At 36.7% G+C, this 24,413-nt stretch overlaps 1 protein-coding gene across 1 annotated transcript in view; it reads right to left on the bottom strand.

Moving 5' to 3' along the window:
* MALRD1 (MAM and LDL receptor class A domain containing 1) overlaps window positions 1-24,413 on the bottom strand; it is a 590,849-nt gene that overhangs the window by 418,499 nt on the left and 147,937 nt on the right. Inside the window, exon 19 of the mRNA XM_068987706.1 lies at window positions 10,630-10,717. Within this exon, the coding sequence (XP_068843807.1) occupies window positions 10,630-10,717 (88 nt within the window). The remainder of the gene's footprint in view (window positions 1-10,629; window positions 10,718-24,413) is intronic.

Here is a 24,413-nt window from a genome sequence, read left to right as displayed (position 1 = left end):
AGCTCACTGAATAAATGGGAGTCTCAAGAGCAGGGCTTGGATGATCTTCAAGAACCAAAGAAATCCCAGATGCTGGCATTAGGAAGCAGAGTCAAGTCAGATTAAACCCTCAAATTCTCTATGTAAAGGAACTTTGTTCTTCCACTTTCACAATGAATCTAACATCTCATGTTTGTTTCAGATATTCCCACATAGTTGAAATTCAAAGGCCGCAAGGCAGACCCAAACAAAAGTATTCACCCAGAAGTATTTAAATAATTAAGATAATAATTTCTGATATAACAGAATTAGAAGAAATTTATGCAAGCTAATTAATTTAGATAGTAAGCTATTCAATAAGCATTTATTAATAACATCTCTGTATCATATACATGCTCGTTGCAGAGGATTTAAAGCCAAAGTTGTCACTGCCATAAAATACCGGGTTGGTCAAAAAGTTCATTCACGTTTTACCATAAAATGGAATGGAAAAACCCAAACAAACCTTCTGGCCAACCCAATATTTCTCTGTTCTTTCGCCATTACCTCACTGTCTTGATTACTGAAGCTTTATAATAAATCTTGAAGTCGGTAGTGTCAGTCCTCCAATTTTGTTCTCCTTCAATACTACATAGATATTCTGGGCCTTTTGCCTCTCGATATACACTTTAGATTTAGTTTTCTATATTCACAAAATAATCTACTGGGATTCTGTTTGACTGGGGTTGCATTAAGCCCATAGATCAAAGTAGGAAGAACTAACATCCTGAATATAGTAAGAATTCCTCCAATGCATATTTTTGTATCCTTATCTTAAACAAACATTTTCTGTATAAAATACATACTATTATGTGTCAGAAAATTTTACATAAATAATATTCATATTTTTTGAACTTGCATTTTTGACTCAAAACATACTTTTCAGATTTCTATTGCTACATACATAATTAATTCATTCATTTTAAACTGCTTTAGGGTATTCAATTAAATGAATACCCAGATTCAATATTTATTGTATGAATAGTCTGTAGCTGGTATACCTCTTCTCAAGTAGGACAGTAAGAATATAAAGTCCTACAATGGATGTGTTTGTACATTTCTCTCTGTAAACACATGCCAGAGTATTTCCAAGACAAGTCATCTTAAAATGAAATTTCAAAATTATAGAATATGTAATTAGTCAACTTTAGTTGTTTTCAAAGGTGGTTTACCATTTCCACCAGAAATGTGTGCATTTGTCATATTCTAGCCAACATGTGATATCATGAATTTCTTTTTTAATGTTTGCCACAGTAACAGGTCTGAAATAATTCCTTGATATTCTAACTTGTATTTCCCTAATTACTGAGACTTTTTAGGCCACTCAAGTATTTTACTATAGTTTTTGACTTTTCACATCGTCTGCTCATTCTCTCTATTGAATCCACTGTCTTTTCATTAATTCACAAATTTAAATTAATCCTATATTCTCTATATTAATCCTCAATCATTTATCTATGTGAAAAATAAGTTCTCTTAATCTATGATTTGTCTTTTCATTTTGTATGGTTGCCCTTCAGAATAAAAAAATTATAAATTTAATATATCAATCATTTCCTTTATGGTTTGTGCTTTAAATTTTCACTGAAAAATAATCTTCCCTGTTCTAATATCATAAATATATCTTTAATAATTTTCATGAAGTTTTGATAGCTTTACTTTTCATATTTAGATCTTTACTCCATCTGGCCTCTATTGTTCTGTCAGTGATAAGAATCTAAATTCAATTTTTTCCACACAAATGACCACTTTTTGACCTATTAATCTATTGTGCAACTCAAACTTTTCTCTCTTATCATTTTATATTTCATTATGAAATATATTGGGCTTTCCTGGTGGCTCAGACAGTAAAGAATCCGCCTGCAACGCAGGACCTGGCTTCAATCCCTGAGTCGGGAAGATCCCCTGGAAAAGGAAGTGTCAACCCACTCCAGTATTCTCGCCTGGAGAATTCTGCGGACAGAGGAGCCTGGCAGGCTACAGGCCATGAGGTGGCAAAGAATTGGACACGACTGAGCAACTAACATTTTCACTTTTTTTTCCCCATGAAATGTAATTATACATATAGAAAAATGAGTATAAAATATAGGCTTTTTTTTAAAGGATAATAAAAGTCATATGTTTACCTTCTAGTTTATGAAAATAAAATTCACAAAGAGATTTGAACCCTCCAGTGTTTCTCTGTTGATTCCAGACCCTCAATGCAATCTTTCCTGGTTCACAAAACACTGAACTTTGTGTTTTTTATTTCTTTACTTTCATTTGTGCTCATATTTTCTTCATTTGCATATAAACCAAATAAACTCTTACAGTGTTAACTTATTAGCTCATTATGTGACTAAATAACTTAACACTGTGAAATTCTTAGACTAGTGACCATATATATGTAACACCATAAAGGTCCAATTTAAATAAAACACTGTTGAGAATCAAACTTTAGATGAATAGACTCATTCTTTTTATAATATGCAACTTAATTTTTTCTTAACATTGTATATTCACCCACCCAAGCTAATGTATGTTCTCGCAGTTTAGGGGTTGACTGTTATATAATAGTTCACTATATGACTATGTAACATATGTTTTCATATGTTTTGTAGCCATTATACCATCAGTGGTTCTTGAGTTGATCGTGTTTGAGGATTTGTTTGTTTGTACATTTCTCCTGATATACCTAGGTATGGAATTGCTTGGTCACAGAGCATGCACATTTAATTATAATAGATAATGCCACACTGGGGCTTTCCTGGTGGCTCAATCTGCCTGCAATGCAGGAGACATGACTGAGTGACTAACTCACACAATGTCAAACTGGTTTCAAAAGTAGTTGCATCAATGTCTATACTCCCCAAGAATGTATAAACATTCTGGTCATATCACACATTCGTCATCCACTAGTATAGCTAAGAATTACCTGTATGTTTGTCATTTACTTTGCTGTCTGTTCCCTTTTGCATCTCAGCCTTGGTTTGGCTCATTCTGTCTTATAATGCTGACATTTACATCATTCATTTGGTAAGAGTCTGGTGCAGTAAATTCATTTTTTCATTTGTTTGTGGATGTCATACTGAGTGCCTTTTGTCACCCTCATTCTTGAAAGAATTTTGCTTTGCTCTAGACCAACAGTCACTTTTTCTCAGAACTTTGGCAAATAATATCCAACTGTCTTCCTAATTCCATTCTTCTGTAATTGTATTTTAATCTCTGGCTATTTTTAACATAATCTTCCTTTTTATTGTTTTTCTAATCCATTTCCTTGAGCATCTGGATTTATTCTAATATTTTTGCATGAGGTTGACTAGGCTTTTTAAATCTTGAAATTCTTTGTCCTTTACTCATTACTCTCTATTCGATTAAAATGAATTAATCTTAAGTATAGTATCTTTGTATTTGAGAGCACCAAAAGAACAATTGGAGGAAAGTGCTTTCTCCAGCTAAAATTTAAGTATTTTAACAGTCGTCTCTATTTGGAGTATTTAGCATTTCCCTCAAACAAAAGATGACAAAATTTTAAAGTTTTAAATTTAAAATAAGTCAGTTATGTGTCCAGTTTTATTTTCTAGAGACATAATAAAAAATATTAAGTTGCATAGACCACAGGCTTTGGACAAAACTTTTCCCTGGATATATGCTAAATCACTTTGCAAAACTACACTAAAACACTAAAACACGGGTATTTCAGATTATAATCACTGAGTCTCAAATTTCTTCATTTATGCCTTGAAGAAATATTTCCAGCATTTCTAAATTTTTTTCAGAATCTGTATTTCCTTTTAAAATACAGATTTTTCCCAAAGCATAATGCTTTCATGAAATTTATTTTACTGAGATAAATGTAATGGGCACACCAAACAGCTTAGTATTAGCAGGGAAAACGCTGCCTGTGATATCTTAAAAGCATACACAATACAACACACACATTTTGCCACTGAAACAAATACCACACTTTGTAGAAGGAAGGGAGACTTGATCAAGCACAAATAAAGCTGGTAAGATGTGTAGGCAAAGGAGGAAAGATGTCAGGAATTCCATAACTCGGCCGGTTTGGCAGCAATAGCAAAAGCTGGTGGGAACATGGTAAAAACTGTTGCTAAGCATTCTCTAAAGAGTTAATATCATTTCTCAATCTTAAGGTATCATCAGATGCAAGAAATGCCCCTGACTTAGTAACAACTTTCCTTGGAAAAATAAAATATGAATACCTTGGATAGTGATACTCATTCTCGTTCCTTATGCATGTTCAGTCATGTCCGACTCTTTGTGACCCATGGACTGTATCCCACAGACTCCTCTTGGAACTTTCCAGGCAAGAATACTGGAGTGGGTTGCCATTTCCAACTCCAGGGAAACTTCCTGACTCAGAGATCGAACCTACATCTCTTGCATCTCCTGCATCGGCAGGAGAATTCTTTACAACTGTGCCCCCTGGGAAGTCCAATACTCACTCTAATAATTAATAATTCTAGTAACAAATCAATGTAATATGCATGCTGAATTCTGAAACTTTAAACAGGTGAAAAGTACCTACTCCTGAGCATATATCCGGAGAAAAACACGATCTGAAAGGATACATGCACCCCAATGTTCATTGCAGAACTATTTACGATTTACAGACATTTACAGAGAAATGGATAAAGAAAATATGGTGCATGTATATAATGGAATATTACACATAATTAAAAAAGAATGAAATAATGCTATTTGCAGCAAAATAGATGGACCTAGAGATTGTCATATTGTGTGAAGTCAGAGAAGGAGAAATATCACATGACATCTCTCATATGTAGAATACAAAAAGAAATTATTCAAAGAACTTACTTACAAAACAGAGACTCACAGACTTAGAAAATGAACTTTTGGTGGCAGGGGTGGGGAAAAGGATGAGGAGAAGGGATAGTTAGGGAGTTTGGGATGGATATGTACACATAGCTATATTTAAAATGGATAACCAACAAAAAACTACTGTATAGCACATGGAACTCTGCTCAATGTTATGTGGCAGCCTGATGGGAGGGGAGTTTGGGGAAGAATGGATACATGTATACGTATGGCTGAGTGCCTTTGCTGTTCACCTGAAACTATCAAAACATTGTTAATTTGCTATATTCCAATACAAAATAAAAAGACAAACAGAAAAGTATATAGGTAATTTTTCTTTCAGTTGGCAAAGAGTATGTTGTGATGCCATGTCATCACAGATCTATTTTTCCAAATAACTCAGGTATCTCACCAATAATCTTGGACACAAGAAAGAAAACTCATGTTGCATGTGTTCTGCTGAAAGAAATGTACTTCTTGATTTTCTGATTGAAGATGGAAGGCACAATGCAAAACAGATACTTCCTCTGGGATAATATTTTTAAATCTGAATGTCTGGTAACAATTCTTCCAAAATAATCTACTCTGAAGGTCTAACTCAAGGTGAAGGGAAAGCTATTTAGCTTTGCCATCATTCCGCATCATTATCTACCCTGGGAATAGACAACATCATCACACACTAATGCAAAGAATCATACGATTCAATTGCATGGTTAAGATTGTCTACTTTCCCTAGAAATGTAATTAATCTTGCCTAAACAGCTGTTTCTCTATTTTCCTCCTGAATTAGATTTAAAACGAGAATCTCTGTCATCAAAGTATTGAAACAAAGGCAGTACAATCCATAATTGAGAATGGATTTGAAAATTATTAGAAACAACTAGAAGTTAGAAAATGAGAAAGGAATGACCTAAAAGAGCAAGTAATAATTGTCTAAGATTAAGTGGAAAGAAACTAAGCTTATGGCATAAAAATTATTGAGGAAAAGTAATAAAGGTTTGCAGTTAAGAAGCTCAATCATTCGAATCAAGGACATGGCAGAGGTAATGGAAAAAATAGAACAGATGTGAGAAATATTTTGAAGTTGAGAGTTAATAGGATCTGCAAGTGGGCAAGCTTAAGGGGAAAGCCAAAGATTACTATGGTATTTCAATCCTGGGTTGCTAGAGAAAACTGAGTTCATCCAAAAGGAATAAGGGAGATATGGTGGAAAGAGTTTGATTTTGAGGAAATGGGTATAAATGAAATAATCTACTTCACGTTAGCCATTTTTGGTATAAAATAAAATTACAGGTTACAAAACTGTACTTTGGACATAAGGTCAATAGTTTGTGCTTTTTTTTTTTTTTTTTAGTTTTTTTTTTGTTTCATTAATCAAGAGGGAGAACATGTCATAGATAATGTTTATACTGAAAGCAAATCAATGTAAGTGGATTCTACATACACTGATCCCATCTCAGCTAATGTGATGTCATGACAAAACACTGACTGATAATCATCAAAAGCAATATTTTTATTAAAAGCCTAGTTTTATTTTCATTTTCATCTTATAGTAAGATTACATCAACTTCCTTTATGAGACATATGGCTTCATCAGATTCTGCAGTTTCAACCCAAAGTTTCTCTTGTTATGAAGCCAACGTGAAAACCACACAGTTCAGACAGTCTTTAAAATTCCATATTTTTCTTTCAAAATGTAAACCAGAAAATTGGGACTAATGGTGTGTAACTGATATTTCACATCTCTGCCCTTGTTTCTGGCAGCCCTTTCCTCTCCACCTTGGAAACATCAGCTACAGAACACATGCAGCAGTATAATTAAAGCAGCAACAGTATCCACGATGTCTTGGTTCTCTTTATGAATTCTTTATTCCCTTCCACCACTGGGGTTACAGCCATTCTCCCTAAGTTAAGAGTGGGAGGTGATTTGGCTACTGAAATCAGACACCTTAGGTGAAAATCTCATTACAGCTTTCAACTGCGTATTCTCATCCCAGTCATCTATGCTCTTTAAGTTTCATCTTTCATATCCCTAAAATGGAAATCACTTTTTCTTCCTTGGGAGGTTAATGCATTTGATGAGTAATATAATGATAGTGGTAAGCATTCTGATCCAAAGAAGACGACTGCATTTTGCCATTTGATAGCTAACTCAGCCTTAGACTGGCTATCTCCCTCTCAATTTGCTCCACAAAATTGGGATAACAAACACATCCAATCTATTCATCATTCAAGGTCTCTTCAACCTGTGATGGACCAAGCACTATTCCAAATTTTTAAAAGGTTACAGAATTATATGAGATGATATGGAGAGTGATAGACAATATTTAAGTGTGTGTTTTTCAATATTTATTTACTTATTTATTTATGGCACTGTTGGGTCTTAGTTGCGGCACATAGGATCTTCACCAAGGCCCATGGACCTCTCTCTAGTTGTGGCACGAGGTCTGTAGAGCGCACAGACTTAGAGTTGTTGTGGTACATGGCCTTAGTTGTACTGTAGCATGTGGGATCCCAGTTCCCCTACCAGGGATAAAACCTGCATGCCCTGCACTGGAAGGCAGATACCCAACCACTGGACCACCATGGAATATGACCCTTTATCAGCTCCCTTTCTTTTAAGGACTTTCTGTATTTTCTGTCCTTGCCAAGCTCCCTGACTGTAGCCAATACTGCTGTGCCCCATTGTTAGGCTTGATCACTTAACTCACTCTGACCAGTGGAAGCTAGTACACAAGGCCCTAATAGAAGCTTTAAGTGTGCTTTCTTTCTCTAACCCTCTGACTTAAAAACAGAATGTGTCAGATAAGGATTTGGTCCATCATCCTGGGTCCCAGATAGACAGGACACACAGAATATATATATCACACAGATACATAGTTTGGAACTACATGGAATTATGGGGCTTCCCTGGTAGCTCGGTGATAAAGAATCTGCCTGCCAATGCAGGAAGATGCAGGTTTGATCCTTAGGTCAGGAAAATCCCCTGGAGTAGGAAATGGCAACCCACTCCAGTATTCTTGCCCAGGAAATCCCAAGGGCAGAGAAGCCTGGTGGGCTACCGTTCATGGGGTCACAAAAGAGTCACAACTCAGTGCCTAAAACAATTAAAACAACATAGAATTATATAGAGATATGAACAAGAAGAGTGTGTGTTTGCTGTTATTTTTCTATGCCAACTGACACACTTGAGAGCAAGAAATAAATGCTACTGGTTATAAGCCATTGAGATTTGGCTTTCAACAGAGGCTGACATAGTATCTTACATACAGAATTAATATTTTAGTCATAGTAATAATAAACTAAAATACATAAGCACTTAAAAAAATAGACATCTCTCCACCTATCCACCCATCTATCCAATAGATGCTTATTGAGTACTACTGTGCACCAGGTACTGTTTATACTACAAGATACAGCAGTGATCAAATAAAATCCCTGCTCTCATGCAACATTATTATGGGAGAAAATCAAATTTGACTATAAGGTGATAGGTGTTATGAGAAAAACAGGAGATGGAAAATGTCAGGTAAAGAGATAAGAAGAGATGTGTGTATGTTTGGGAGAGAGGCGGGGTATAGGTTGAGAGAACCTATACTACTGGAGAAGAAATTCTCCAGCAGAGATCAGAAAGGAGGAGGTGAAATGGATATCTGGAGGAAGCACATTCCAGGAGGAGGGGAAAGCAGGTATAAAAGTCCTGAGGCATAAGGGGGTTGGAGTATTCAAGGACCAGCTAAGAGGTCTTCTCATTGAGGGACGTCAATCAGAAGCACATTGGTCAGGATTTCCCTGGTGGTTCAATGGTTAAGAAATCACCTGCCAATGCAGGTGACATAGGATTGATTCCTAGTCCTGGAGGATCCTACACACTGTGGGGCAACTAAGTCCATGAGTCACAACTAATGAAACCAAAGCACCCAGAGCCCATGCTCCACAACAAGAAGCTACTGCAGTGAGAAGCCTGCATTCCTCAACTTAAGAGTAGCCCCTATTCACCACAACTAGAGAAAGTCCAGGTGCAGCAATGAAGAGCCAGCACAGACAAAAATTAAACAAATAAATTTTTAAAAATAAGGGGCTTTCAAAAAAAAAAGCACAGTGGTAGAAGGTAAAGACAGAGCCATATATGACAGTGCCAGTCATTTATCCCTTGGATGTTCTTGTGAGAAGTTTGGCTTTTGTTCTGAATGAGGTGGATGTCATAGCAAGGCTCAGGTTAGGGTGACATGAGCTTATGTAAGTTTGAAAAGGATTATTCTGGCTGAAGAGATTATATGGTTCAAGGGTAGAAGCAGAGATCATTTAAAAAGCAATCAAAAAATCTATACAGAGACACTTCACTGGTGATTTGGACCAAGAGGAGAGAAGCAAGGGAAACGAGAAGTGGAGTATGGATATGCGTGTAGCTTAGTGGTTGATCAAATTTGTTGTGAAGTATAAGCAACTAGAGATAAATTGTCATTCACTGAGACAAGAAAGCAGGAAAAAATGATTGGATTGAGAGGACAATGGGTCATCAAAAATTTACTTTTACACATTGAGGGATAAAGGTAAACTTATTGAATTCTGATTTCATCTTTGCTGGCTTTCCACAGAGGGGTTTGACTTTGCAGAATTCCAAAAACTACTACACGGAAGATGATATTAACCCTGCCAGAATCATGAGCTGGAAAACTGGAGCTGGGACATGTAGCTACAGCAGAAAGCACTGGAATCCAGCCCTCTGATTATGTCTGGGGAGGGGTAGGTACTCTGATGGACCATTGCAGGTTAAGTTTTCAGCATATGAAAAGGCTCTCCTTGGATGAATGCAATTGATTTTTAAACTACCCAACCTCTGATCACTCTGAGGAGGAGACTGTGCTTCCTCATCTCATGCAATTAAAGAGTCTACAGTCTCAATCCCAATATCACCTTCCAAGAGCTTGATATCTACCCTATTAGATCACTATGCACTGCTGGAATGAGTCTCCCTTGGGGCGTGTTTGTCTTAGGTTATTTCCCTAGTTATCTTTGAGATGCTCATTACATCTAAGTTTGGATACTGAATAGGTGGTTAGTATCCAAGTCTGGAGTTCCAGCATTCTTGGGCTTCCCTGGCAGCTTAGCTGGTAAATAATCCACCTGCAATGTGGGAGACCTGAGTTAGATCTCTGGGTTGGGAAGATCCACTGGAGAAGGGAAGAGCTACCCACTCCAGTATTCTGGCCTGGAGAATTCCATGGACTGTATAGAGTCTCTAAGAGTCAGACACAACTTAAGTGACACTTTCTTTTTCGAGTTCAGGGGAAATTTGAGGATGGAGATATAAATCTGGAATAAATATATTAGTTTTTTAATGGAAAGAAGTCTATAACTTGGAAAGGAAATGGCTGGCAGCAATCTTCAGGAATGTTTAAAGTGCAGCTTGAGAGTAAGACATCACTGAAGGTAATTGAATGGTTACTAAAGTTTCCGAAACAATGTAATTACAAAGCAATAAGTTCAGTTATTATAACTGCCCCCCCCACCCAATATTATAAAATTACTGTTTAACTTCAGACACATTTTCCTAATACTTTGAATGTGATGGGATGTATACACAACTGATTCAAACCTCTTTACTATGTTTGCAAAGAGTTTGATGAATTACAAAGATTTGCAACCTTTTCCAGGGTTAATATATTAAAAGAATAGAGAGAAGCGAGAATACTTTTGGAATATTTCTGGAAATGAAATATTGATTTCCTTGGAATTTTATTCAAGTAAACAGGCTTGAAAGCAGTCACACATTGAAATATCCTTCCTTACCAGGGTAGAGAGTGCAGTTCATAAATGACAAGTCATCAATTGCAATGTCTCCAGTAAAGCCATCTCCCACTGAAGCCTCCACCAAAATCTAAGGACAATATAAGAAATGTGTTGATATTGTGAAGGAAATTCATTTATGGATATACATGGTTGAAAAGGAATTCAGAATTTACCTAAAGACAATCTCCTCTTCTGAACCATTAAAATCATACTTTGTAAAACTCTCCATAAGCAGGCATCTTGTCTCTCTACCAAATACTTCCAGTCATAGGAAGCTCCACACCTTACTGGGCCCATTATATCTATGAAGCCCACTTTCACCCTGTTTCTGGTGAAAGTTTTGATTTTTTGAGATTTCAGTGTATCAGACCGATGTCTACTTCTTTATAACTTTCCATCATTAATTCTAGACTTGTCTTGCTTTCCTGCGAGCCTTTAAGGCAAATTACTGAACCTCTGCCCAGCGTTGCCCTAGTAGCTCATCTGTTTCCAAGGTTAAATCTCTTCATCCTTCAAGAAACCCAATTTGTTGCCAGAGGTACTTGCTAGACTGCACATTGTGAAGAGCTTTAAAATTTTTCTCACATCGACCTTATTCTGTAACACTTTATGAAACCGGCTAATCATTATTAGATCTCCTTCAGAACCACATTAATCACAGTGAACTCAGATGACATCGGTGCTGTTATACGAGCTGCAATTCCATTGCAACGCCAGTAAAATATGAAATACTGACAAACCACGATAGTATATGGCAGATTGTAATTAGGGCTGAGATTTACTATAGCAGAATTAATCATGATGAATTATTTTAATACTCACGCAAATATGTTGCACACTTACTAGGAATTCTGCTATATAATGAAGAACAGTAAGCAAACTCATAAAAACACATTCCATTTTTCTACTAGTATAGGAATATATGTTTCTGTTTCATTTTTCCTCACAAATGCTATATATGGAAATTGAAATTTTATTTCATTCTTCAAATTCTATCCTCCACTAAAAGTTGTTTCATACATTATTCATGCCCTAAAGAAGATAATTAAAAGGTCAAATTACTGACCTTAAGCCTCTTGACATCTTCCACCAGCTTTCTAGATTTTCTCCAGAATTACTAGAATTTTCTCCCTGATATGTCACTAAGGAAATTAATCAATTTGGAAAAGGTTTATGTATTCAACTAATGGGCAAATATAGTCCACCTAACACTGTCTGAATAACAGGAAGTCTGCTGTTTCAAAATGGATCACTGCGTCTTTTTTCCTGTCTTGCATACAGGGTCGTCATTGCCATCTTTCTAAATTCCATATATATGTGTTAGTATACTGTATTAAAAAAGACACAGCGGTGTATAATGGACTTTTGGACTCAGAGGGAGAGGGAGAGGGTGGGATGATTTGGGAGAATGGCATTCTATCATGTATACTATCATGTAAGAATTGAATCGCCAGTCTATGTCTGAAGCAGGATACAGCATGCTTGGGGCTGGTGCATGGGGATGACCCACAGAGATGTTATGGGGAGGGAGGTGGGAGGGGGGTTCATGTTTGGGAACACATGTAAGAATTAAAGATTTTAAAATTAAATAAAAATTAAAAAAAATGGATCACTGCAAATATAAAATGCACCCTTCTTTTCACAATTAGCACGATTTAAAAAAAACATTACAGGGGGAGAAAACAGGAACACAAATGTATTCTAATAAACAAAAAGCCAGCAGTCAGAATTTGACAGAACACACTGTAATAAAATATCTCTTATTTTATAGAAAGTAAAGACAGCAATTGGGTGAACAATAAGAAAAAGGTGTAAGGACTGATTAATAACTATACATTAATTAATTACTAATACATTTCTTGGATCAATATCACTGTAATACAACAGAGGACATGGTAACGAGAGGCTCAGAAGATCTAAGAAAAAGGAAAAATTAGGATAAATAAAAATAAGCTTTACTAACTTGGCTACACTGATCATGCTTATCTTGCTTCATTCATGAGAAGGAATAGAAAATTGATATAATAGAATCTCAAGCCTATGATAAGCACAGCTGTACATATAAATATCTATAAGCTAACTGTATGGGTATATAACCACACACAGCTCCATTCGAGTGGGTGGGTGGGCTCAAGTGTCCTAAAGCATTCCTTTTGCTGTCTTTATATAGTCACAAATTCAAGAATTGGCCATTTGAGAAAGTTACAAATTCTTTCATTTACAGTCCACACCGGGTAAGCAGCATTTGTGAGTGGATGCTGTCTATACAAGGAGCATTGCATTGGGGTTACTTCGTATTACACAATAAGCATTTTGATAATGTTTCTACTAGCACTGTCAATGGGAAGACAGAAATAATCCATGGCAGAGGACTGTTGGGTCTTGAGCTAAGACAAACATTAACCATAATTTTTACCAAAATATCTTCAATTTCCTAACCTCTAAATGGTAGCAAGAATGGTTTCTTGAGAAAGAATGAATAATTTCAAGCTGAGATACTAAAAAAGTCAATTTGCATGTATAACGGCAGTCTCAGCCTCTTTTGAATATTTAATTAAGGCAGACATTAAAAAAGCCTACTTGATAATCATATCTTGAGAAAAAGTTATGAATGTTAAAGTTCAATTCTACTTCTGTCCTGTATTTATTTCAGTCTTGCAAAAAGCTTTGCAAATTATCCTAAGAATCTAGTCACAAGAAAGAGCAAACCCAAGTGTCTCTATTCTGGAAAATTCACTTTCTCTCTTGGTGTTTTTCCCAGAATAAATGAAAGGATATTAAAACACTAATGTTATTGTATGCAAGGCAGTATTGCCACTCTGGACATTAGGAAAGCCAAATTTTCCTCCTAAGTTTCATTAGCACCTTACTGAATGACTTAAAAGGCAATTGAAAATTCCAGTTCGGTCTGAATGACCTGCATTATCTGCAGAGGCTAATTCTACTTACATGAGAACTATTACTGGCTTGAAATTTTTATAAAGTAATCCAGCCCTTTTAAGTTATTCTTTTCATGGGCTATTGCATGCTCCAAATAAAGATGGAGTGGCCTTGTCAGCTACATAGGAAATTTTAGCTCTAACATAGCCAAAAACTCTTATATTAGTAAGCCTCTAAAGACTTGTCTGAATAGATTCTTTTCCATATTGAGGAAACCGAGTTATTCACTGAAGTGTTTACATGATATAGAAACTAATCATTCATATGTAAGACAGAATTTAATCATATTTTTTATCAAAATACCTTCAATTTCCTAACATATGCATATTAATTCATAAAGGAGTTATATATATATGTACATATGTACATATACACATACACATACTCTATTAACTCAAAAGAAAGGAAAAATGGAATGGAGTCAGCCTGTCACTTAGTTTAACCACCCTGCATTGGGGAAAAAAATTACAAAATTCCAGGATAATATATATCAATTTTTAATATAACTCATCTTCAGAAAGACTTGAAATTCTTGCTTAAAATTTATAAAAAGCACAAATCCTGTGTGGAGCAACTGGAATTCCAATGCATTGATGATGGGAATTCAAAATGATATAGTCACTATGAAAAATAGTTTGGCAAAAATAAACCCATGCACTTAACGGTAAATTAATGAATGACAAAGGAGGTAAGAATATACAATGGAGAAAAGATAGTCTCTTCAACAAGTATTTCTGGGAAAACTGACAGCTACATGTTAAAGAATGAAATCATAACATTCTCTAACACTATATACAAAAATAAAATGGATTAAAGACCTGAGATCAGAAACCATAAAAGTCCTAGAGGAAAGCATAGGCAGAACACTCTTTGACAAAAATCACAGCAAAATATTTTTAAATCTGTCTTCTAAAACAAAAATAGAATAAAAAGATAAACACATTGGACCTAGTTAACCTGAAAAGCGTTTGCACAGCAAAGGAAACCATCAGCAAAATGAAAAGAAAACCTGCTAAATGGGAGAAGATTTTTGCAAATGATGTGACCTACAAGGAGTTAATATTCAACATATATAAACAGCTTCTACAACTCAACATCAGGAAAACAAACCACCTAATCTTTAAAAATGGGCAGAAGAGCTGAATTTTCCTAAGAGGAAATGCAGATGGCCAACATGCACAGGAAAAGATGCTCCACATCACTAAGCTTCAGGAGAATGCAAATTAAAACCATAATGAGATACCACCTCACACTCATCCGAACAGCTATCATCAACAAGAACACAAGTAACAAATGTTGACTAGGTTGTGGTGAAAAGGGAACCCTCCTACCCTGCTGCATGTGTATGTGTGCTCCGTCATGTCCAATTCTTTGCAACCCCGTGTACTGCAGCCCACCAGGTTCCTCTGTCCATGGGATTTTCCAGGTAAGAGTAGCAGATGGGTTTCCATTTCCTTCTCCAGGGGTTCTTCCCAACCCAGGGATAGAACCCAACTTTCCTGCATTGGCATGTGGATTCTTAACCACTGAGCAACCTGGGAAGCCCTCCTACACTGTTGGTGGGGATGTAAATTGGCAGAGCCACTATGGAGTTTTCTCAAAAAACTAAAACTAGCATATGACTCAGCTTATATATATCTAAAAAAAATACAATATTTCTTCTTGTCAGGCTTCACAATATATGGATTGGTAAGAATTCAGTTTTTCTGTACAGGTCTACTTTGGCATTTTGCCAACTGTTCCCCTCGTTACTAAGAAGGAAAAAAAGTCTTCCCTATCCTGGCATTTCTCATCATTAATGACAGAAGAGACTAAAGGGTGATGGTTCAGTTCTTGTGAACTTAGTTTAACCCCAACAGTGCTTTCAAGTAGAAAAGTGAAAGTGGCTCAGTTACATCCAACTGTTTGCAACCCCATGGACTATACAGTCCATGGAATTCTCCAGGCTGGAATACTGGATTGGTTAGCCTTTCCCTTCTCCAGGCGATCTTCCCAACCCAGGGATCGAACCCAGGTCTCCCACACTGCAGGTGGGTTCTTTACCAGCTGAGCCACAAGGGAAGCCCAAGAATACAAATACTGGAGTGGGTAGCCTATCCCCTATGCAGCAGATCTTCCCATCCCAGGAATGGAACAGGGTCTCCTGCATTGCAGGAGGATTCTTTACCAACTGAGCTATAAGGGAAGCCTGTGTCAAGTAGAATAAGTTGCCAAATATTTCTTAAAAAAAAAAAAAAAGATTTTCTTGATGTGGACCATTTAAAAAGTCTTTATTGAATACATTATTTCCTCTGTTTTATATTTTGGCTTTTCAAGATCTTAGCTGCACAATCGGGGATCGCACCTGCACTCCCTGCATTGGAAGGCAAAGTCTTAACCATTGTACCACCAGAGAAGTCCCAGCAAATACTTCTAAGGCAGGATATTTCTCAAGAAGATACTGCCTGTAGTTGCTGCAGTCCCCTTTACTCCCTATCACACCTAACTCTAAGGCTGAAAGTCAGTTGCCATGAATTACTTTACACCATTACCAATTCTCTTAATTCACATCCCTTGCCTGGTTTCCATGGGCACTTTGATTTGCAATTCCTTGTGCATGCTAGTTAGGTTAGAAACCATGAAGGGTCTGGACTTTACCCTACTTTCAAGCTAACAAGTTAAGCTGTCACTCTTTCATTTACATACACTGAGAGAAGACACAAGAGATTTGACTTAGAGAGATGGCAAAAAGCATCAGCCAGAGAAATGTCTTCCATTGCTTTCCCACTTCCTTCAGGGAAACATGATGCATGCCAGGCATTTTTCTGTATGAGTGGTGGGCTGCATCATAAAAGAAGAACCCCATTTTTGATTGGATCGTTTATTTTTCTGGAATTGAGCTGCAGGAGTTGGTTGTATATTTTTGAGATTAGTTCTTTGTCAGTTGCTTCATTTGCTGCTATTTTCTCCCATTCTGAAGGCTGTCTTTTCACCTTGTTTATAGTTTCCATTGTTGTGCAGAGGCTTTTAATTTTAATTAGGTCCCATTTGTTTATTTTTGCTTTTATTTCCAATATTCTGGAAGATGGGCCATAGAAGATCCTGCTGTGATTTATGTGAGAGAGTGTTTTGCCTATGTTCTCCTCTAGGAGTTTTATAGTTTCTGGCCTTATGTTTAGATCTTTAATCCATTTTGAGTTTATTTTTGTGTATAGTGTAAGAAAATGTTCTAGTTTCATTCTTTTACAGGTGGTTGACCAGTTTTCCCAGCACCACTTGTTAAAGAGATTGTCTTTTCTCCATGGTATATTCTTGCCTTCTTTGTCGAAGATAAGGTGTCCATAGGTGTGTGGATTTATCTCTGGGCTTTCTATTTTGTCCCATTGATCTATATGTCTGTCTTTGTGCCAGTACCATACTGTCTTGAAGACTGTGGCTTTGTAGTAGAGCCTGAAGTCAGGCAGGTTGATTCCTCCAGTTCCATTCTTCTTTCTCAAGATTGCTTTGGCTATTCGAGGTTTTTTGTATTTCCATGCAAATTGTGAAATTATTTGTTCTAGCTCTATGAAAAATACCGTTGATAGCTTGATAGGGATTGCATTGAATCTATAGATTACTTTGGGTAGTATACTCATTTTCACTATACTGATTCTTCCAATTCATGAACATGGTATATTTCTCCATCTATTAGTGTCCTCTTTGATTTCTTTCACCAGTTTTTATAGTTTTCTATATTTCTCCAAAGAAGACTAACAGATGGCTAATAAACACATGAAAAGATGATCAACATCACTGATTATTAGAGAAATGCAAATCAAAACCACAGTGAGGTACCATATCATGCCAGTCAGAATGGCTGTGATCCAAAAGTCTACAAGCAATAAATGCTGGAGAGGGTGTGGAGAAATGGGAACCCTCTTACACTGTTGGTGGGAATGCAAACTAGTAGAGCCACTATGGAAAACAGTGTGGAGATTCCTTAAAAAACTGGAAATAGAACTGCCTTATGACCCAGCAATCCCACTGCTGGGCATACACACCGAGGAAACCAGAATTGAAAGAGACACATGTACCCCAGTGTTCATCGCAGCACTATTTATAATAGCCAGGACATGGAAACAACCTAGATATCCATCAGTAGATGAATGGATAAGAAAGCAGTGGTACATATACACAATGGAGTATTACTCAGCCGTTAAAAAGAATACATTTGAGTCAGTTCTGATGAGATGGATGAAACTGGAGCCAATTATACAGAGTGAAGTAAGCCAGAAAGAAAAACACCAATACAGTATACTAACACATGTATATGGAATTTAGAAAGATGGTGATGATGACCCTGTATGCAAGACAGCAAAAAAGACACAGATGTGTATAGTGGACTTTTGGACTCAGAGGGAGAGCGAGAGGGTGGGATGATTTGGGAGAATGGCATTGAAACATGTATACTATCATGTAAGATTCAAATCGCCAGTCTATGTCCGATGCAGGATACAGCATGCTTGGGGCTGGTGCACGGGGATGACCCAGAGGGAGGTTATGGGGAGGGAGGTGGGAGGGGGGTTCATGTTTGGGAACACATGTACACCCGTGGTGGATTCATGTCAATGTATGGCAAAACCAATACAGTATTGTAAAGTAAAATAAAGTAAAAATAAAAATTTAAAAAATTTTTAAAAAAGAACTGCATTATGACCCAGCAATCCCACTGCTGGGCATACACACTGAGGAAACCAAAATTGAAAGAGACACATGCACCCCAATGTTCATCGCAGCACTGTTCATAATAGCCAGGACATAGAAGCATCCTAGATGTCCACCAGCATATGAATGGATAAGAAAGCTGTGGTACATATACACAATAGAGTATTACTCAGTCATTAAAAAGAATTCATTTGAATCAGTTCTAATGAGGTGGATGAAACTGGAGCCTAGTATACAGAGTGAAGTAAGCCAGAAAGAAAAACACCAGTACAGTATACTAACACATACATATGGAATTTAGAAAGATGGTAATGATAACCCTGTATGTGAGACAGCAAAAGAGAGACAGATGTATAGAACAGTCTTTTGGACTCTGAGAGAGAGGGAGGGGGTGGGATGATGTGGGAGAATGACATTGAAACATGTATAATATCATATAAGAAATGAAACGCCAGTCCAAGTTCGATGCATGATACTGGATGCTTGGGGCTGGTGCACTGGGATGACCCAGAGGGATGATACGGACAGGGAGGTGGGAGGGGGGTTCAGGATGGGGAACACATGTACACCTGTGGCAGATTCATGTTGATGTATGGCAAAACCAATACAATATTGTAAAGTAATTAGCTTCCAATTAAAATAAATAAATTTATATTAAAAAAAAGAAGAACCTCAACATTGGGAGATTCTAGCTGTTATAAGCTGCTGGCACAACTGAAGGACAAGGAGGAGGAGGAGGTGATGCAGGATGGGAGGAAGGGGATGGGCTCTAGGTAGGTTAAGTGACTGTGGAACACAAGCAAATGTCCCAGGGTAAACTGTATGCAATAGATTATTTGCTCACAAGCTGAACAACACAGGACATACAAAATACACGGAGCAGCCTGGGTGGGAGGGGAGTTTGGGAGAGAATGGATACATGTATATACATGGCTGAGTCGCTTTGCTGTGCACCTGAAACTATCATAACATTATTAATCAGCTATACCACATATAAAATAAAAAAGTTTTTAAAAAAGAAATGCATGGAGAACTGTCTCCCAGTGGGGAAGTTGGACAGTGCTAATTTCCCAATATACTTAATTTGTGGAAGTATGATGATCCCTTTATATATGTAAAAATTGAAATATTTATCTAAATTCAGCCTCCTTTCCTCTTATACCTCATTTTATACTCTTCTGAACTGAATGAGAGTAACTTGTTAGAGTCTCTCAAAGATAGTTATCCACCTGCTCTTGGCCCAGCTCCTTTTCCACCCACAAAAATCTTTTCCCATGAAAGCTTCTGCTATATTAACAGTAGAGAATTTTTTAAAAATCAAGAAGCAAAGAAGGGGGTTGAAGAAATAAGGTCACCGAAAACTTCATACAAGCTCCTTTATTCAGATAATTTTTTTTTTGTATTATTCCTCTTGAATGAAAGAGACAGAAACCTAAAAGAAAACCTCTGAGCATTCAGGTCACATTACTTGGATTTGCTTTTCACAGTTTTTAAAGGGTTGGCAAGCCACAAAGCTTATTCCTGCTACTTTTCTCTCTATACCATAATAGATGCACAGGAAGAGTCAAAATTTGGGCAAGTTTTTTCCTCCCTGCCAATTCTTAACAGTGCCTTTCTGGAACTTGCCTAACTAGATTTTAAAAGGGATAAATGTTGATCAATTTTAAATTAATTTCCTACTTGAAACTGGACACATTCACATGCTATATTACAATATCCTCCAGGGACTCATCTAGATCATAACCCATTACACATCTCATCAATTATGTGAATGAAGACAAATAGTTCTCAGTTTCTCTAGTTCTAAGAATTTATACTGAACCAATTTGATTGGTGGTTACAAAGAAGCATTTAATTGAAAAAAGCCTAGTCAGTATCAGAGAAAAGTGATGCAGGTTTGGAATTATTGACTTAAAAGTTCAGAAAACTGTGGTTTTATTATTTTAAAATGATACAATAAGATATAATAGAATTTTAACAGAATGTGATATAATACTGTCTGAGTGATTGGTTCACATGTGCCAAAATTAAATTATCATTTAAGAAGCATAGTGTTGAAATTCTTAAAGCTTATTTTTTTTCAATTAAAACTCATTTTTTATCCTCCATACTATTAAAAATAATATTTAAAGGTAAAGGAGTAGAACTGCAGTTTATTATTTTGACTTTCAGTATGTCTTTTTTACAAAAAAAAAAAAAAAATCACATGCCCCTCAATCTCCTTGTGAGAAGAAAAAGCTCCAAAGCTACCTCTTCCTCCATGTGGGTACTTCTTAAAAGTGATGTAGACAGAAAGTGAGAAAATCAGGTCACACATTTAAACTCCAATGATAACACACCTCTGTCCTTTGTCCTGGTTCCACATCTCATAATATCCACCCAGTGATGAAAGTGAATTTAAAAATCCCATTTCAAGTCTCAGTTTTAGATTATTACTTCCTCAGAGACGCCTTCCTTGATCACTCAAGTTGAAGCTATTTTCCTTTAAAATCGTCTCATTTTAATTATTTCGTTGCATAATTTTTAAGTATATTGTTCTGTGTGCATTTCAATGTCTGTCTCTTCTTGGAGACTTTAAGGACAAGTGACATGAGGCTCGCTGAGGGACACACAAAGCTGTATGCACCCAGCACCTGCACCCTGACAAGCATGTGGTGAGAACTGACTATTATAGGGAAAAATCAAACTAATTTCAACTAAAACTATACATGTTACTCTTGATGCCAGACTTCATTGCCCACATTTCCTTTCTTTTCTTTTTTTAACTTATTTGGTTGTGTTGGGTCTTAGTTGTGGCATATACAATCTAGTTCCTTGACTAGGGATCCAACCTGGGTCCCCTGCTTTGGAAGCATGGAGTCTTAGCCACTGAACCACCAGGAAAATCCCAAGCTGGTGTTTTCTAAAGGCAACTTAAGAGAGAAAATAGGCCTCTGGATGCCATTTAAGTGATAAACTTGAATGAACGGTCACATTTACATCTCCAGGTATCTTTAAAATAAATTCAGACATTCAATAATGGTAACACCTAATTTAGACATCATTTAATCCACTATCTCCTAAACTTGTCTCACCATCAGAATCACCAAAGGTTTCTATTAAAAGTGCAGATTCATAGGACTCTTCTCTGGGGCTTCTGATACAGTACATGAGAGAGAACCTGTATTTTTTTTAATGTTCCAGATGGTTTTGATAATTAAGAAAATTTGGGAACTACTAATACAATCCAATTTCTGTGTTTAAAAGAATAAAGTGGATTCCCAGAGAAATAAAGTTCTTTATAAGATAACTGAGACACCTCACCACACACACATACAAATGCCTCAGAGATGAAAAGTATTCTGCCTAATAACGGAGATAAGACATAGTAAATGAATGCCACTTAAACCAGTTTCTGTCTACACAGTGCTACCAGGAGAATGTACATTATGCAGAGACTTATTTTGTTGCTCAAAAGGAAACATTTGCTATCTTTTTCCTGAACTCTGGAGGATCTCTAGCTGTCTGTAGCCTCCTGTATATCAACTAAAGCCTTGAAGGAAAAACTAATTTTGATAAATGCCCTATAAGTTTCTACTTCCTAAGAATCCATTCTATTTTCCCTAGTTCTCTACCATCACCTATTCTATACCTAAAATTACCACTGCATCTCATAGTCAGCTCTCAGTATTCAAGCTTAAGCGCATTAGGGTGAGCCTCCTTGAATGGCAAAATTTCAATATTGAAACAAAATTAAATTAAAACTAGTACAATATGGAAGCCCCTTAGTGTAGAGTTCATTTACATCTGCTTTTCATCCCCAGGATTTAAGCCTTTATTGATTTTGTTATAATATTGCTTCTGTTTATGTTTTGTGTTTTTTTGGCCACAAGGCATGTGGGACCTTAGCTACCTGACCAGGGATCGAACTTGCACCCCTTGCATTGGAAGGCAAAGTCTGAACCACTGGAGCACTAGGGAAGTCCCCATCCTCAGGAATTTTTTTATGTCTTTCTTTCTTCTACTTTTTTGCTGCTGCTGCTAAGTCACTTCAGTCGTGTCCAACTCTATGTAACCCCATAGACGGCAGCCCACCAGGCTCCCCCGTCCCTGGGATTCTCCAGGCAATAACACTGGAGTGGGTTGCCATTTCCTTCTCCAATGCATGAAAATGAAAAGTGAAAGGGAAGTCGCTCAGTCGTGTCCGACTCTTTGCGACGCCATGGACCGCAGCCTACCAGGCTCCTCTGTCCATGGGATTTTCCAGGCAAGAGTACTGGAGTTATTGAAATACAAATGCTTTACAATGTTAGTTTCTACTGAACAATGAAATGAATCAGCAATATACATGCATAGCAAGTTTACTGATAGAAATCAACAGTTACTCTAATGTACTGAAAAGTCAGTTAAGTTGGTTGAGATACCACCTTCATTGCTCTGTCCTGGATCGTCCCAGTTCACGGAGCCTCTGTGGGAGGTACAGACAGGCAGCCACGAATCAGAGACAGCTGTCCTTGCTCTTAACTCATATCCAGGGTCACAAGTTTTCATATTTGTTAAAGAGACCAAGATACAGAATGACGAGTTTACATTTTTTTTCTTTTGGTGGGTAGAGGGACTTTTTAATAACTGCCAAAGGAAGTCTAAAGTCTAAATATGCATATATACAGCTTGCTTTCTAGTTGCATGCTCACATCTGCTGGTTCTATAGAAAATGTAAGTAAGCAATGGCCTTAAGAAAGTCATTAGCCCTACAGCTTTCTTCATTTTGAATCTCATGGAAACCAAAGCTTCACCTATCACTAATCTCTTAAAAATTAATTTCACATGAAATTGTCTAAGTAAGCAAGGGAAAGTAAGACACGTGAGGAAGCAATCAGTGGAGGAATAAAAGTAGAAAATCATATGTACAAAAAAAAAAAAAGAAAGAAAATCATATGTACAAACAGCATGACATCACATGGTAATTAAAAAAAAAATACCACCTAAAGTCTTAAATCCTGCATTAAAGGATTATTTTTAAAAACTAGACTGTTCTGGACACATTTTAGATAGGAGAATGGAAAGTCATACAGATTATTAAAGTGTTTCCTTCAGTGCAGTTTTAGTATAGGACATTCACTTTCATATAATTCATAAGAGTCGGAGAGTTAGAAGGCAATGTTGCTCTGTCAAACCCTCAGTTTCACGCTCTTTGCATCTCCTCCATCCTTGTGTTAGCGACCTCTTTTCAACGTATTCTGTCAATCCTTCTGAAAACATATATTTTGTTTTCACCTCATCAGAAAAGCATTACTCCATATCCTACCTTTCTGAGCACACAGAAGACTGGTTGTGGCCCAAGCTTGTTTTTAGTATATATTTCTAAACCGAAATGATTGGGAAGAATTGATACAATTCCCAATATACCTTTCAGTTAACAATCAGTGTGATCTGATTCCAGGGTAAGACCAAAAAAAGCCTGAAAGCACGGTCTGTCTAACTATACACCCTTTTTAACACACCTAAATAAATCATAAAGCAGAATACTCAAAAGTTACATTCAAATTGGTAATGTGGCAACATAAGAAAATCAAAGAATCATATCTAAGGATGACATAAAATATATCTAAGGATGAACAACAATTCTAATTCTATTATAATATTAAAGTGTATAATGATCTTGTGAACTCCATAGTGGCTTTCTGCAAAGATCAGGACTCAACAAAGTCATAACTTAGGTGGGGTTTTTCCCCCCTTTTAATTGGAAGCTTTATTTTTAAAATGCTTGTTCTCTCAACTGGAGCACCCCATTTGTTGTTGTTTAGGCACTCAGTCATCTCTGACTCTTTGTGACCCCATGGACTCCTCTCTGCATGGGATTTCCCAGGCAAGAATACTAGAGTGGGTTGCCATTTCCTTCTCCAGGGGATCTTCCTGACCCAGGAATAGAACCCATGTCTTCTGCATCGGCAAGCAGGTTCTTAACTGCTGGCTCATGACATCTAAAATATTTATCACCTTGCTCTTACAAGTAAAGTCTGCAAATGGCTGATACAGATTGAAAATATTTTGCCTGTCAGAATCAATAACAATTAAAAGATCCTTTCATAATCTTTCATTTTTTAAAACTATGTACTTATTTAAATTAAAAAATATAAAAATATCTCAACAAATCACTTAACACTAAATAATTTAGACTG

This window comes from Capricornis sumatraensis, chromosome 15 (assembly GCF_032405125.1).
Source record: "Capricornis sumatraensis isolate serow.1 chromosome 15, serow.2, whole genome shotgun sequence".
Classification (NCBI taxonomy): domain Eukaryota; kingdom Metazoa; phylum Chordata; class Mammalia; order Artiodactyla; family Bovidae; genus Capricornis; species Capricornis sumatraensis.
The sequence above is the reverse complement of the archived record's forward strand: the minus strand, read 5'-3'. Positions and strand labels throughout refer to the sequence as shown.